Source organism: Lutzomyia longipalpis, chromosome 4 (genome assembly GCF_024334085.1).
Source record: "Lutzomyia longipalpis isolate SR_M1_2022 chromosome 4, ASM2433408v1".
In the NCBI taxonomy this organism is placed as follows: domain Eukaryota; kingdom Metazoa; phylum Arthropoda; class Insecta; order Diptera; family Psychodidae; genus Lutzomyia; species Lutzomyia longipalpis.
In genome coordinates this window covers 1,108,965-1,126,031 of record NC_074710.1, presented here as the reverse complement: position 1 = coordinate 1,126,031, position 17,067 = coordinate 1,108,965, and the positions used below count along the sequence as shown (strand labels likewise).

The window sequence follows — 17,067 nt, the reverse complement described above, 5'->3', positions numbered from 1 at the left end:
AATCGGTTTATCCGATTAATTTTTATAAAGGGTTGAACCGAAAGTGACAACCAGTGAAAGTGAACGACTGTAAAGAATTAGCTTCTCAACCGATTTTGATCAGCCCAACAGTTCTGGGCAGAGGAATAGTGTAGCTTTTAGAGTTTTTTGAAATTTTAAAAATCAGACATTCAGGAAAAAAAATAAGACGATTTGTTTGTGGCGAATTAAGGGGTAAATTAAATGTTTAATAAAATTTACACAAACTCTTAAGAATTTTTGTTAATTTTTATTTTATTTTTAAATATTTTTATTTGAATTGAATTGCCTAATGTTAAAGCGCTTATAAGCTATGATTTTCCCTATACACATGACAAATAAATCTTTTATGTGCTGTAACTTTTTGAATATACACTACCCTCAAAAAGTTTCTGGGGAAGCAAAATTGGGGTATTTTTGAAGGCAAATTTCAAGTGGCTATATCTCCGGCTGTGGTTAACCGATTTTCAACAGTTCACCGGTTTTGGAAAGGTGAGAAATGTACCTTTCCAAAACTGATTGATTTTTAAAAATTGGTTGACCACAGCCGGAGATATAGCCACTTGAAATTTGCCTTCAAGAATACCCCATTTTTGCTTGCCCGGAAACTTTTTGAGGGTAGTGTATCTCTACAAAATGTCTAATAATAAAAAGTTCTTTTCTCCATACATGGAAATATTTTCTTCAACTGAAGAATTGGCAAAAATCCTTCTTTTGAGCAAAGAAATTGATCTTTTAAACATTCCTTTTGAATGTGATGCAATTCACGAAGAAATTCAATTGATTCATCTCACCGTTAAATTGATGATATTCTGAAATGAATAAATATGTGTGTGTAGGTATCTCAAAAGAGCATGTCCTTTTTTTTATGTTTCCAGCTGAGCGGTGAAGCTATCCTCCTGGCTACGGCAAGCGTTTCTGGGCTATACTACCGAATAATGTCGGATGCAGCTCACAATCGCACTGTTGATGGCACAAGGACGGGTATTGAGCAACGTGTGAAGCTTGAATGTGAGCGGGAGCAACAGGAGCAACTCCTTCTGAGCGTCATCCCAGCCTACATTGCAGCTGAGGTGAGTTCTAGTGGGAGGGCATCATCGTATACACGGGGGCCTCATTAAATTGTGAACCACCACACAGCTCCATGCAAAAGTGATTTACTTTTATCGTTGGAAGCACCATTAAAATGGCAATTTTAGCCATGTTGGATGGTGCCATAAAAGGGGAAATTTCATTAGGAAAAATTAACTACAGATGCTCCTGTCGCACACGCAGGAGCAAAGATGGAAAAAAATCAGCACTGTTACATAGCTTGTAAATGCTTCGCACAAGGAAAACCCCTCCGGATGATGGCACAGTATAATCCCTCCGCATGTGCGAGGATCACTGTGAATTTTTCATTGAACCATCCACCCCCACAGCCCACCACAAGGTCCTTTAATTGTCTCCTACCCCTGTGTATGGGGACAAATTTCCGCAACACTACCTTATCACGTACACCCCGAGGAAGCCACACAGTATCCGGTGAGAGATGGTGGCGTATAATAATGGAAAATATGAGGAAAGGCAGAGGTGGTAGCACACACAAATGCAAATTCTCCACGTAGCTAAAACTCTAGGTCGACCCCCCCCCCGTCCTTCCAACTCCCACCCACCCCATGTGGGGAAGAGCATTTTCGGGATGTCTATAATTAGGGTGGTGCTCGTTTATGAATTGGGTGGAATTTATCAAGTTGTCGAGGAATTATTTTCCATGATATTTTAGCTCCCACCAACGCTACGGAGCACCATTCAAATTTGAACACCTCCCCCGTTTTGCTCAAAAAAGAAAAAGAGGTTATAAAAGATGAGGTCAGAGTTGAAACTACACGCATTTATCTCATTTTTCCCTAATATTTATTTTATATTTTTTTTAAATTCGTGGTTCATTCAGACAAGAAATTTTCTTTTTTATCTTTAGAAGATTTCCAGGGATGTTTATCTGAATGGAAATCTTCGGATCTTCGGATTATTCGCCAAAGATTCAGTTTATTCACCAAAATTCGGATTATTCGTCGTGAGGGTATTTACCTCGGTGTTGTAGTCAGTTAAAACAAACACCACACAGAGTTAATTTTATTACATTTTTATCATATACTTCGTCTCTCAACACTTTGTGAACCTATATAAGGTTTATTACTTTTTTACATTTTTATCATAAACTTCATCCTACAACAACTTTTTGTAAACCTATAGCAAGAATCGGATGATTAACCAAGATTCGGCAAAAATATTGAAATATATTCGCCAGATAGGAACACCTTAGAAGATTCTTTTGAGAATTTCTATTTTAACAAAACAAAAAAAAATTAATTTAAGCTTGTCTTTTAAATTATAATTATTATTGAACTTTAGAATTAAAGCTCAAAAGTTTATATTAGAACTTTTTGATTTTTTTTTTGCATTACTTCTTTTTCTAACGAAACTTTAACAAACGAAAAAGGACATGGCAGCAAGTACTCAGGAAAATTACCCCTGTTAGATTTCGCTCAAAATCGCAGGAAATCTTCTTTAAGGCACTAGAAAGAAAGGCCAGGTGGTCCCAGCCCGGGGCAGTTACCGGTTTGGCCGCTAGAGGTCATGGAAGGTCACATTTTTCTATTAGGAGGGGATTTTCACATTTTTCAAAGTACTATATTTTTAATACTATTCGTCCGATTGTCATGATTTTTTAGTATGTTATAGAGGACATTGAGACCTTTCCAACGATAGGTCGATGACCGCTCTAGGTGTTGTAGAACCGGAGATATAGACTTCTGAAGGTCTCAATGTCCTCTATAACATACTAAAAAATCATGACAATCGGACGAATAGTATTAAAAATATAGTACTTTGAAAAATGTGAAAATCGCCCTCCTAATAGAAAAATGTGACCTTCCATGACCTCTAGCGGCCAAACCGGTAACTGCCCCGGGCTGGGACCACCTGGCCTTTCTTTCTAGTGCCTTAAAGAAGATTTCCTGCGATTTTGAGCGAAATCTAACAGGGGTAATTTTCCTGAGTACTTGCTGCCATGTCCTTTAATTTAATATTTTTTTTGAATGATAAGTATGTGGCCAAATGCAGGTTTTTATTTAACCCTGGAGTATTTTCCTTGGTACAAGGCTAACCATCGAGGGCAATTCGATTTTTTTAAATCGTAAAAAAAATAAAATTTACTTAATCTATCATGATAAATTCTACATCAAAACTTGGAAAAACATTTTCTTATTGAGAGAAAATTACGTAAAGGTTTGAGTTCAGAAATATCACAACCTCTAAGGGTTAAAAAAAAAAAAGTCACGACTCAGTCAAACGCTAAAACTAAAGGAAAAATCGAAAGTAAAAAATTCAAATTTCAAACCAACTTCTCCTTAGAGCAATCACTGCATCCAACATCTTATTTTATGTAAAGCACCCTTTGTATGTTTTTTATGACTTTTTTTCGGGATTTTATTCAGTCTACAGAGTCTATATTAACATTTAGATTATACATATGTCCTTATCGCAATGTAATCATCTAACTTTAACCCAAAATAACTTCACCAACTCGGGATGACATCATAACATGAATGTCGGAGTAAAAAGTTAAGCCGATCTCTTTCGCCATCTCCCTCCCATATCCGTGAACATATAAATTTTATGAGGGATCAGTCACAATAATTTTCCCTGACTTCACACATGGTGTAGCGCATTTGGGGAGGACAAGCACCGGGTGCGGGGTGGCAGAAACAGTGGGTGGCAATCGCATAGGGGAGAGAGTTGGGAGTTGACAAACAATTCCCGCACTGAGCGGCTTTGTCGATAAAACACCTCCCCCCGCCGAAAGCTGCGAGCCCACCAGGTGGAATCAAACGGTGGGTAAAGTGCGAACTTAATCGCACCATTGTTCCCTTTTTTTCTCTCCGTTCAAATGAGAATCTCAGAGGATTCTCCGCACGAATGCTTTTTCCCAGAACGAATGAGTGGTGGAAAAAAGAAGCAAAGAGAAACAACTCGGGGATTTTCCTCGCATATCTTTTGCTCACAGAATGTACAAACACGCATATTTTGAAATATGAAAATTTCTTCCTTTTTACCAAAAGCTTCTTTGGCGGAATCATTTGAATTTTCCAACGTTCAGCATGTCGCACATAATCTACGCTCAAATGCGACTCACTTTTCATCACAACAACGCTCCACAGTACCTTCCAGTACGTTGGTGCTCAACAATGTCTAACATCCGCACCACAAGGAGCATAAACATGCAAAGTTATATGTGCATATATGAGAGACAGCTCTATACCCATCCCATATGGGTGGGAAGAAAGTCCTCCCAACAGAAATGGTTGGAATGAATTATATAAGTTAATATTGCAGAACTTGCGGAAGTGCGAGGGTGCATTAGGAACTTTTACCCGCGTGGGCTGCGTGATGACTTAACTTCCTCAATATATCTTCCACACAGGATATTCTGCACTTCGTCTTTGCACTCTCAATTAATTCGAAATCACTTTTCCCTACCCAAACACCTCATGGTGATGCCCCCAAAGCAATTCACACATTGTGGTCACAAACAGTACATGAATGCACTTTTGCATCCACTCAGGACACACCTTGGGATTAATCCTGATGAGAAGTGCTTAGATTCTGGCATATTGATTACCCTGATTGCCATTCAAAAGATCCTTCAGAGGTGCCAATTCAAATGCACATAAGCATGGGATTTGCTGTCGTACTGGTGATAATTACAGAAGCTCTCTCCCAGGGAGAATTTCTAGGAATTACAAGCTTTCAATTCACTTTCAGCATAAGCTCTCTAAATGGAATAAATTTTCTATATAAAGTGGGTCAATAAACACAAACTATAGGGGATGTAAAGAAGCATACGGATTAAGACGTATAAAGGATTTAATTTACACAACATCTTCATCATCTTTTAATAATTCAACGTAATACCGAAAATCTTTCTTTTTTTTACATTTTATAGAAAATTTTTTAATTGAATGTAGTTTAAAATATTTGTTGCTATTCTCATAACTTCCTTTAAACACCTTTCAAGAAGAAGTTAACCCTTCTGTCATTTTTTCTCATTTATTGTACACTTAAAAGAATTTACACATTAAAAATAATTCCTGTAAAAATTACGGTTTTGGCATTCTACGGTGATTCTGTAAATGGTCTAGTTTTTTTTCTTTTACTATAACTTTAATTAATTAAATTGTAATAAAGTTCAGGAAAAATCAATTTTTTTAGTTTTTTTAACGACATTTTAATAAATCTCTTTATGAGTTTTCTGTACACTTTTACTAAAATTTTACTAATTTTTAACTGAATTTCTTATTAAAACAAAAAACTGAAAATAATTCTTCTCTTGACTTAATTTAATTTTGAAGCCATTTGACTTCCATTTCATCCATTTCTTTTATTACAATATAAGGGATGGTCACGTTATTTTGGAAACTCTACAGGAACAAAATGGCCAAAATATGAGAATTTCAAATAATTTTTTTGAGCACAAAAATTTATTTTCTAAATCGGAATTACTGAATTCTTATCATTATTTGGCCATTTAACGAGAGTACAAGCAAATTTTGAATTTTTGGTTTCAAAATTGGCTTGAAAATCGCTCTTGAAAGTCCCCGAGTTTCCAAAATAACGTGACCATCCCTTAGTTGGTAATCAGCATAATATTTTGCTTTTAATCTCCTTAAACTTTTCATAATGTCCTTAATGTATTCTTTTACTTTTTTATCTATAAAAAAATTAACTTCCATCTTCAAAAAGCTCTTAATGAGATATTTATTTGAAAAATAATCAAAAAATTGTTTATTTTTATTTTAGTATTTAAGTAATCGTGAAGTTTTTTAGGAACTTTCATTTAAGCTCAAATTGATCAAAAAACGGTTAAGCCGTTCTTGAGTTTTGACTAATTTTCAATGGCTTCAGCCGGCCATATTGCCTAAACGGCTTGACGAATTTTCAATTTTAAACTGGTGGTGGTTGAAAAATTAAAAACGTTCTCTATAATAAACCAAGATTTCATACTCCAATCTACTAAAGGGGTTGACTTAAAGCGCTGAGAAATATTGACCGTAAAATTTCCCTAAGGCACTGTCAATTTCTCTATGCAGGTAAAACGGAGTATTATGCTCAAAATGGCTGATGCGTGCCATCATCAATCAGGTGGGGGGCAAACCACACGCTTCCACGAGTTATACGTACAGCGGCACAACAATGTTTCCATTTTGTATGCTGACATTGTTAATTTCACGCCACTTTCCGAACAACTCACTGCAAGTGATCTCGTAAAGACCCTCAATGAGCTCTTTGGGCGTTTCGATCAGATTGCTCAGGAGAATCAATGTTTGCGGATTAAGATCCTCGGTGATTGCTACTACTGCGTGTCCGGGTTGCCAGTATCCCGACCACAACATGCTGCTAACTGTGTCAACATGGGCTTAGCAATGATTGAGGCTATTCGGTGAGATTAATTGTTTTCTCTATATACTTCTTAGAAGCTTATTAGCTTGAAAGCTTAAAAGCTTATAATGGGAATAATACCTATAATTTATGTATAGAGAGAGATTTCAAAGTCTAGCGAATCTAGCCCCTCATTAATTTAAAATTACGCTTAACGGCATTAATTAAATATAAATTAATTGCTATTTTATGTATTTCTAATTAAATATAGCAGTTTGCCTATATTTTCCAAACAGTTTAGTGAAAATTGATGATTTTTGCATGAAATTTCAATCAATGCACAACATATGCTGCATTTATGCCACTAAAATCAATGTCATTATGCAGATTTGTTCGGGAGGCCACGGGATTCAATGTGGACATGAGAATTGGTGTACACACGGGTAATGTCCTGTGTGGTGTCCTAGGGCTCCGCAAGTGGCAATTTGATGTGTGGAGTGACGATGTGACATTGGCTAATCACATGGAAAGCGGTGGAGTTGCCGGGTAAATATTTACAATTAAATCTGCATTCATTTTCAATTTGCAAAATAGTAATTTTGTCCCGCAACGTGCAGACGAGTTCACATCACAAAAGCAACATTGGATCATTTGGATGATAAATTTGAGGTGGAGCCAGGGAATGGAGCTAATAGAGAAGCATACCTGGCTGATCATAAAGTTGAAACATACCTCATTGTGCCACCAAAGGTAAGACAAGAAAATTCATTTTCACGCGAGTTTTCATTTAGGAGATTTCTTTGGGAAATATTGAAGGATTTATGGAGGTTTATATGAAGTGCTGAAAGAGCAACAAGAAGATGGAGTTTGTGTGCAAATATTTCTATGTTTTGTAAGTTATCTAGCTAGTTATTTAAAACGCCATCTATTGGCATTTTTAATTTATTTATTTTTTCCAAAAAAAATCGTTCTATTGACAGAATATTCTCTACTGGAAAATTTAATCATAGATTTCAAAAAAGGTCTTGGGGATTAAAAATAAAAAATAAAATCAATTCTCAAAGCATTTGAATTGCATAAGAAATAAATCTTCACAACAGTGCCATCTGTAGTTCAATTCATTTACATTCAAATTTACAAAAAAATCTTTTCCCTTTAACCATGTATGATTTTTTTTTAATTTTTGCTCTTAAAACTGTACGAAAGCTCACAGCCTTTTCCTTTACAATAAAAACATAACTATTTTTAACTTATGCTAAATTCTTGCTGAGAAAATTTTATTTTTTTGTTTTCGTTGAATTCATTTATTTCAGTGAAATAGATAAAATGCAAGGCATACAAGGAAAGCTCTATTTCGTGCTTTCATGCTTCTTATATCTCAATTGCATTTGCCACATTCCACCACCCTCCTGCGTGAACTCTCAACATTGAAAGCTCCTCCATGGAATACCGCAGGAGAGATAAAATCATTTCACATGTACTTGAAATGTGGCATTGCATTGAATATTGTTGTGAACTCACATTGAATTTATGTGTGTTGTGTGTGCAAAACCACACAACAAACTTCTCTCAAGAGCAATTGTGTATTTCCTCTGCAGAAGTCAACATCGGATTTGTCAAAGGTGACACCAAACAGTTCCCCAAAGCCACCAGACTCCCTACCAATAAGTAAGGTGTCAATTTTGGAGCCAGAAGAGGAAATATGTGACGCAAAGACACCACCAATCTCCGACAGTGACTCCCGGGATGAGCTCAGGATTGCCACGGTGACGCTCCAGATAACACCAACAATCACCGAGGAGGATGGGGATAACAATGTAAATGAGAGAGATATGAACAAAAAGTCCTGCTTGTCACTACCTGTGGAGCCAATGAATGGTATAACACCACCAGCTGTACATGATCGTCGAAAGCTTTCAGTGCAGGGCTTGATGGGTTTTGGGGAGAGAAGACGCTCCTCTGGTGCTTTTCTCACAGATCTCACACGTAAAATGTCCATATCAAATGGTGATGGATTTGGTGAGAAAACCCTCTTGTTTCATATTCCACCGACTAACATACATATTTCATTATGTTTTGTGTGCTTTTTGAGCTTTCTTTTTCAGTGTTCTTAGTTGATTAATATTTCTAATTATTTTAATTTTTTTAAATTAATTTTGTGATTGTATTTTGATCCTATTCACCCAATTTGATGGTAGAAAAAATATAATTAATGGTAAATTATTGCCAAATGCAAACTTTGTCCAATAATTCCTCCAAATTCCTGCCACAAATTGATTCATTTATTGCTCCTAGCATTTAATTTTTAAATTAATCTATTTTATTTAGTTATTTTATACTCAAGCACAGATTTTTATTTTCCAGATTTATTTTTGAATTTACTTCATGGGGTGTGTATCTGTAGAATATTTGGAATATTTTAGCGAATCGTCCGAATCTTAACGAATAGTTCGAATCTTTTTGAAAAAAAATTAAAATTTTGACGAAATTTCTTAACGAACAATTCTAATTTCGAGGAATAATTCGAATCTTGACGAATAATTCGAATCTGGACGAATAATTCGAATCTTGACGAATAACTCGAATCTTCTCGAAAAAAAATCCGAAATTTCTTAACGAATAATTCTAATTTCGAGGAATAATCCGTACTTTGTCGAATAGTTCGAATCTTGAAGAATAACTCGAATCTTCTCGAAAAAAAATCCGAAATTTCTTAACGAATAATTCGAATAATCATAACAAATGTGCCGAATCTTGACGAATAATTCTAATTTCGAAGAATAATCCAAATCTGGACGAATAATTCGAATCTTGACGACTAATTTAAATCTCGACGAATAATTCGAATATTTTTGAAAAATAGTCCGGATTTTTATAACGAATAATTCGAATATTCATAACAAATAAACCGAATCTTGACGAATAATTCGAAGATTTTCGTTCAGATAAACACCCCTTGATTTACTCAGTTTTAAGCTATAAGAAATAAATTATTCTGCTTTTCCCAGCTATATTTGAGTCTACTTGAACCGTTCCAAGCTTTCATAATGTTTTAATTAATTATTTTATTTGTTTAATTATTTTAATTTGTATTAATTGATTTTTCAGTTTAAATAATTTTTTTCCTTTTTCAATGAAGGATTTTTTTAAGAAAAAATATTTCTTTTAAACAATTTTCAGCCACCCCAGGTGGACCACCTATACGTAGTCGCCCCTCATCCAAAATGACCAAATATGTGGAGTGTTGGGGTGCAGATAAACCCTTCGCCAATATCACTGACTCAACAATGGCGAAAAATATAGGCCTAGCCGTACGTAAAACCTTTTCTTTTTAATTTTAAAGAAAATCTCTTAAAGGAAAAATCATTGAAAAAAATCAATTTTCCCCTTTAGAGTATCGCGATGATTGAATCGAATTTACTCCCACCGGAAACCGCGTGTAGCGATTGCGGTTGCTTTGGACCACCCAAAGAGCTCAAACCTGTAACAATGTGGTATAGGAATAAGCCACGTGAAGCACTCTACCGCATGCAGCCGGATCCACATTTTAGATATGACTTAATATGTGCATTTATAATGTTCCTCTCAATTGCCGTGATCCAGCTTATTGTTGTTAGAAGGTGAGGAAATGTAGGATTCTTCCCTGAATCATCAAAAGTTAATCTCTTGTGCATTTTCTTGCAGTAATGTTGCTCTTTTGGGATCACTTGGTGCTTGTTTAATATCCCTTGGCATTTTTTTGTATCTGAGCCACTCGCAACTAGGCGAGTCCTCATCCCCAGGATCCCATGGTCCTGGGCAAGTGATAGCAAATAGTCGTCCTCTGCGGATGGCTATATTCTTTGTAACAATCGCTTTAATATCTGCTTTTGCTGTGTTTAGTGTGGTAAGTAAGCAAAATTTCCAATAAATCTACTTAAAAGAAATTCCTCTGAAAAAGGACTCTTCCTTCACGCAGATCAACTTTGAAGATGAATATCCTGTGAATACAGTGATGAATATGACTGAGTTACCACCAATTGTAGAACCAAGACTCTATGAAGCAGCACCAACGTATATTTTTTGCTGTGCACTTAGCCTCTCGGCAATTTCAGCCTTCCTAAAGGCTGGCTTTGTCCTCAAATTTGCCTCAATGATCCTCGCGATAACCCTTCAAGGTGTTGTCCTCCACTTTAGTGATCTCTTTCAGCGCTACGACGCACTCAACCCCTACCCGTGGCCACTTGTCCTCCAGGGGGTCCTCTTTAATCTCCTCATTGCCGCTGTGCTGCACACACTCGATCGTCAGGGTGAATTTGTCTCCCGCACAGACTTCCTGTGGAAGGCAAAGCTCAAAACGGAACAAGAGGAAGTTGAGACAATGCGGGGAATTAATAAGATTCTCCTCGAAAATATCCTCCCAGCACACGTGGCATCGCACTTTCTGCGCAAAGATCGTTCAGATGATCTCTACCACGAAAGCTATTCATGTGTTGCCGTGATGTTTGCCTCCATTCCCAATTACAAGGAATTCTACGATGAATCCGATGTGAATAAGCAGGGGCTTGAGTGCCTGAGGCTTCTCAATGAGATTATCTGTGACTTTGATAAACTCCTCCTAAAGCCAAAGTATAGTGGCATCGAAAAGATTAAAACCATCGGAAGTACATATATGATTGCATCCGGATTAAGACCAGGAAAGGAAGAAGGGGCAACGGTGAGTTAATTATCCTGAATTTTTTATTTGAGAAATTTTCTCTTGGTAAACCTAGCACAGAAAAATAATCCAGATGAGTTGAACAGCTGAAGAATTAAAATTCCTTAGAATTATTCAATTATTCGAACTATAACGTTAAAATCTCTCAAAATTCTATTCAGAATTCAACTTATTCATTCAATTTACAACCAATAATTTAATCTGATCATTATATTCACGCATGCTCCCTCCAACACTAACCATTCTAAATCTCGTGCCCAAAATTGCACAGAAATCCAACATATTGGTAAGATTATTTGTGTAAATTTATGCTGTTATTAGTTATGTTTTGTCGTAATTTCCCTGTCTTCCTTTCTATGGACTCAACATCTGCATGTAGAATTGAGAAAATCCAGTAAATATTTTGATAGAGTCAACAAACGCTCAATTTTGCTTTAATCAATCAGATTGATTACAGATTGATCAATAATTGATAGATCAATTGAATCAGACATTTAATTAATCAATTATTGACCAAGGATTAATCAATCTCAGGTCTAATCTGATTGCTGAATAATTGACACTTAATGGGGACAAATATTTACTCAATATTGACTCAATATCGACACAATATTTGATCACGGATTGAGCGATTATTGACAAAATATTGTTCTTCGCAAAATCTTTATCAACTGTTTGGTCAATTTATGCTCAAATATTAATCAATCAAACAATATTTGCTAAATCTTTAGTTAATCACACATTTTTTTTGTCAGTTGTAAATATTTTTTTTTTTGGCTTTCTCTTTTCTAATATATTTTATTAGAAGCAGAATCCACAATTATACTTTTTTTTTAACCAAGAGAAGCTAGAAAAGAGTGTGCTAAATTAAAATATTTTTATTGATTACAAATTCAATAAGTGCTCAATTTTCACTCAATTTCTTCTGAATCATATTCCACTCAAAGCATTAAATTTTAGTGATTTATCAACAATTAAGCAATGATTGTTTTAATGATTGATTAATAATTCAGCATTATTGTTTATCAATCAGATTGATAAGTAATTGAGCAAATATTGTCTCAATCGGATTAATCAATAATTGACTTTCTATGAGGGCCTACATTAACACATTAATATGCAAATATTGAGTCCTATTATGCGATCGAGAAATCTTTAAAACTTCAAGAATTTCAATGATTTCTTAGTCTCAGAATACGACCTATTCTCTTAGAACATTTTCCTTTTAGTTTTCCCATTTTCAAACTCAACGATAAAATTGCAAATTTTATACCAAAATTTCCTCCCGTTTAGGACGAAAAACGTACGGAGGAACACAACGTGGTAATCGTTGTGGATTTTGCCATATCCCTGATGTCAGCACTGGATCAAATAAATCGCGAATCCTTCCAGAGATTCCGTCTGAGGATGGGACTGAATCACGGGCCCGTTATAGCTGGGGTCATAGGTGCGCAGAAGCCCCAATATGATATTTGGAGTAATACAGTGAATGTGGCATCGAGAATGGATTCGTGTGGCGTCATGGGTCGTCTTCAGGTGAGTAAACGAGGGTGAAGGGGTGTGGTAATTTTCCCATTCAACCACCGCTATGGACGAGAGAAAAGGGGATAACGATGGGTTTTTTTATTGACCATAATCAGACAACAGAGCACACGGCAAAGGTTCTCATGACAGCGGGATATGCGTGCGATTGTCGGGGTCCAACGTACGTCAAGGGAAAGGGGACACTCACCACGTACTTCGTAAAGACACCATACGACGAGAAGATTTAAGCACCGCATCCAAATCTCAGAATCACCAATCTCCACGAGCAAATCCACCGCCGCATTTTACTTGTGCTGTGTGTGTCCCAGGGAATCAACAAATCACAAGCTCACCACCCCCGCAGACGTGCTGCTATTTCCCACGCAACCCATACTACAGAGGGAGATTACATTCTCCTCGCTCATGGAATATTTTCCCAAGGAATCAGGGCAGTTTGTGCCGCTGAATAAAACCATCCCGCACCACCACGACCACCTCCCAGCCTCAAAAGGCCACCATATAGAGGCGAAGATTACCCCAATGGATGTTTGTGCACTTGGTGCTATGTTGCGGCACACATAATGGAAGAATCAGTAGATTTTGCCAAAGGCTAATCATTTGATCAATTATTGACGTAGAACATTAGGTCGTTAGTGTAAATGAGATGGGTGGTTGTTACCATCCCCATTACTTGATGTAAAAAAAAAACAGAGAGACAAGCAACAGATTTAGAAGAGGAAATAAAATTAATATATAATTGAAAGACAAAATGCTATCTTATGAATCTCCAAAATAGGGTGCGCGTGAGCTCAATGGCAGATTGGAATTCCTCCAATTCAACCCAGAAGAGGGTGATGGAAAGTCGATTACATTTCATCAATTTACTGTGCTACCCTTTTAGGGAGGATTTTAAATTTTCATCAATTGAAAAAGGTACAGGATGGACTAAAGCTGAAATATTTCTTATCCTCCTTGAAGGCGTCCTCAAACCCAAATTCTCAAGATTTTTTCTTCAAGAAGTAAAACCAAAATTCTCGTATAATGTAATGAAAAGTAATTAAATTGGTAAGATGATAGTTTTTACTACTTACAGGGTGACTTTCACCGAGATGTGTGAGCAAAAACTAAAGTTCTTTTGAGAAATGAAGTGAATTACAACCCTTATCCTCTTCAAAGGCAAGGGGTGATTATCTGTCGAAGATTTTAGTTTTTTAGAAGAATGATTCTTGCTGAAAACCGAATAACTTTCTTCAACTTAAGTGTTGTAGATTTGAGGGCTTGAATTTAGTACTTTTCGGTATGAGTTTAGTACATTTTTAAGCTAAAATTTAGTAATATTTAGACTTAAATTTTAAAAGTTTGAAATTAAAATTTAGAACTATTTAGGCTTGAATTTAGTACTTTTGGCATGAATTTTGTACCTTTTTAGACTACAATTTAGTATTAATTAGGCTTAAATTTTGAACGTTTGAAACTGGAATTTAGTACTACATATTTAGGCTTAAATTTTGAACGTTTGAAACTAAAATTTAGTACTGTTTAGGCTTAAAATTTGATCATTTTGAAATTAAGGCTTAAATTTTGAACGTTTGAAATTGGAATTTAATACTATTTAGGCTTAAATTTTGAACGTTTGAAATTGGAATTTAATACTATTTAGGCTTAAATTTTGAACATTTGAAACTAGAATTTAGTACTATTTAGGCCTAGATTTTCAACATTTTAAATTAGAATTTAGAACTATTTGCGTTTGAATTTAGTACTCGTTAGGCTTAAATTTTGTACATTTCAAACTAGAATTTAGCACTACTTAGGCTAAAATTTAGTACTATTTAGGCTTAATTTTTTTTACATTTTAAATTAGAATTTAGAACTATTTGAGTTTGAATTTAGTACTCGTTAGGCTTAAATTTTGTACATTTCAAACTAGAATTTAGCACTACTTAGGCTAAAATTTAGTACTATTTAGGCTTAAATTTTTTACATTTGACTTTAGGCACATTTAAGCTTAAATTTAATATTTTTAGGCTCGAAGATAGGCATTTTTAAAGATTTTTCTCCTCATTCTGAGCCTCTATGAGACTGAAATTCGAACAATTTTTTTCGAATTGAATTTTGTGAGGTTTGAATAGCTTGAATTTAATATTTTTTAAGTCTTCACTACTTAATCTGTGTCTTTTTATGACTAAAAATATTTCCGTATATTCAATTATTTTCACTCAGCTACATTCCCCTTTGTGCAAAAGCTCTGTGGTCAACCTTGTGGAAAAGTTGCTGAGAAAATCACAAGAAATTAAAGCTTTTTGTGTGGGGTGTGGTGTGCAAAACAATTAGAAGCATGAGAAATTAATCATTTTTCTCGGAATGGGTATATATGAGGGAGATGAGATGAATTTCAACGAATCATGTTTGTTGTAAATTACCCGGGAAATTAAACATTTTCCATTTAATGACCATTTAAGGAGGGTACTTGAGGAGCTAAAAGCATTGCAAAATTCAGCAAAATTGTGCGGAATTTGATAGCTGGACTTGTCTTTTAGCATTTCATTGCATTTGAGTGACTTTTTATTTGTATCTCTCTCTCTCTCTCTTCGTCCCCCCACAACTTGTGGGAGCTTTTAAGTATTAAAATTCACCCCTGTAGGCAACATTTGCAAAGTGAAAAGGGTTCACCCTCCATCCCTTTAACTCAATTTAAACCCTTCCGACGTTTTTTTTTTCTTACTCACTTTCCCCCTTTAGCAATAAAAGCAAAGACAGTTTATAGCCTCGATTTTTTTTACCTATTTGTAGTTCTCTTTTTTATTATTATTGAAGAAAGAAGAGAAAGTCCAATGTTGAGGAAACTGGATATTCGTGAATTTTCTTTTTGATTTTTCCTTGAAGAAGCGAATACACCAGCACGACAAAAAAATACGCGGAATAGCAAAAGAAGAAATTCAAGACGCATTGTGGGGATTGCAGGAAGATCTTGTGGGGAAAAAATTGCCGCAAGGTACGAAATATCTGAAAATGGAGAGTAAATTCGGAGGGGATGTGTATGAGGAAGAGCCACCCACACCGCGTGGAATATTGTTTACAATTTTACCAAGGAATCCTCTCTCTCTACAAAGCCACAGAATATATATGTAGCTACCTATGTATAAAGAAAAGATAGACAAAACCCCATCCAACACATCAACTCGAGGGCCTTCCCTTTTTATTCCACCCACACCCTCTCATCTATACCGCATGAGTAGCTCAACAAATTTACCGCAACAGTGAGGAAAAACTCAATTTTCCCAGCAAATATAATAATATTGTTGTAACGTTAAATTTCGGCACTGTTGAGCCACCTTTCCAGGCAAGGCATGGGTGGTATGAACTTGGGGACACTTTGATGGTAATCTAATTTAACTGGTTTCCAAGGAAATTAAATAAAATTACACACAACTCATGTACTCAATCTGCACTGAATTTAACAGCACTTTTCGCAGCTAAATTCACATAAACCACCAAAGATCAAGGGGAAGTGCAATTAGGTAATATCAGGAAAGCCTTTTTGAGCCAATAAATGTGAATAGACTCCTTTTAGCTGCTTAAAACAGAAGAATCAATTTTTAGCAGTGCAAAAAAGTATGAAAATCGACGTAATTTAATTAAATTAATTGACCTGCCAATAAACAAAAAAATTATAATATCAATTATTTTAATTTAATAACTTCACAGTATTGGATTTAATTAATATCCCACTGTTAATTACATGCCAAATTAATTTGTAATTCATAGAAATTCATTGAATTTTTGTTTTTGCTAAATTTAAACCATTAATTCCACTAAATCAGCAGTTCTAAATAAAGTTCTAAATAAAAAATAGTTTTGTACATGACATTGTGGAAATTATTACCCTTTAGCTTAGAAGTCCCTTTCACCTCAATAAACGGAGAATATTTACCGATTAACATGGGGAAGATTATAAAAGACCTTCCCTCCATAATGGGGATTTAAATTAATTCCTCGGACATCCTGCCCAGACACTGTCATGGTCGGCATTTCACTTTAGCAAGGAAAAGGGGGGATGTTCCCCGCATGAAAAACGTTAATCAATACAATGTGCAGGGAATGAGGGATGTGTTGAGTGACATCAAGAAGGGACCCTCGAGGGACGCAATTTCCTCACACCTTTTGCATGTGAAAAGTTGTCGCATTGGTATTTTCATTCCACATTTCAATTTTCCCCGCACTTCAATCAATACGAGATGAGTGGGAATTTATTAATTTGTTTTAGATAGAAAAATAAATAAATCTATTAAATTCTTCCCTCAATTTCCCCTTTCTCTTGAATTTGATTTTATATTATTTTTAAATTTATTTTTCCACCACAATTCTCTCACATGATTTAATTTCTTCAGCTGTTTAAAGTGAAAATT

General features: G+C 35.4%; 1 protein-coding gene across 5 annotated transcripts in view; it reads left to right on the top strand.

Moving 5' to 3' along the window:
• LOC129795459 (adenylate cyclase type 2) overlaps positions 1-13,428 on the top strand; it is a 38,509-nt gene extending 25,081 nt beyond the window's left edge. For 2 of the 5 annotated variants that reach the window (XM_055836746.1, XM_055836747.1), the window contains exons 6-16: positions 897-1,091; positions 6,150-6,499; positions 6,826-6,984; positions 7,056-7,188; positions 8,037-8,457; positions 9,619-9,749; positions 9,832-10,058; positions 10,123-10,324; positions 10,397-11,134; positions 12,428-12,670; positions 12,775-13,428. In XM_055836746.1, the coding sequence (XP_055692721.1) occupies positions 897-1,091; positions 6,150-6,499; positions 6,826-6,984; positions 7,056-7,188; positions 8,037-8,457; positions 9,619-9,749; positions 9,832-10,058; positions 10,123-10,324; positions 10,397-11,134; positions 12,428-12,670; positions 12,775-12,906 (2,931 nt within the window). In that variant the 3' untranslated portion in view covers positions 12,907-13,428. Of the gene's footprint in view, positions 1-896; positions 1,092-6,149; positions 6,500-6,825; positions 6,985-7,055; positions 7,189-8,036; positions 8,458-9,618; positions 9,750-9,831; positions 10,059-10,122; positions 10,325-10,396; positions 11,135-11,405; positions 11,421-12,427; positions 12,671-12,774 lie in introns of all 5 variants that reach the window. The other 3 variants (XM_055836748.1, XM_055836745.1, XM_055836749.1) reach the window with 3 other exon arrangements.
• Positions 13,429-17,067: the final 3,639 nt, after the last annotated feature.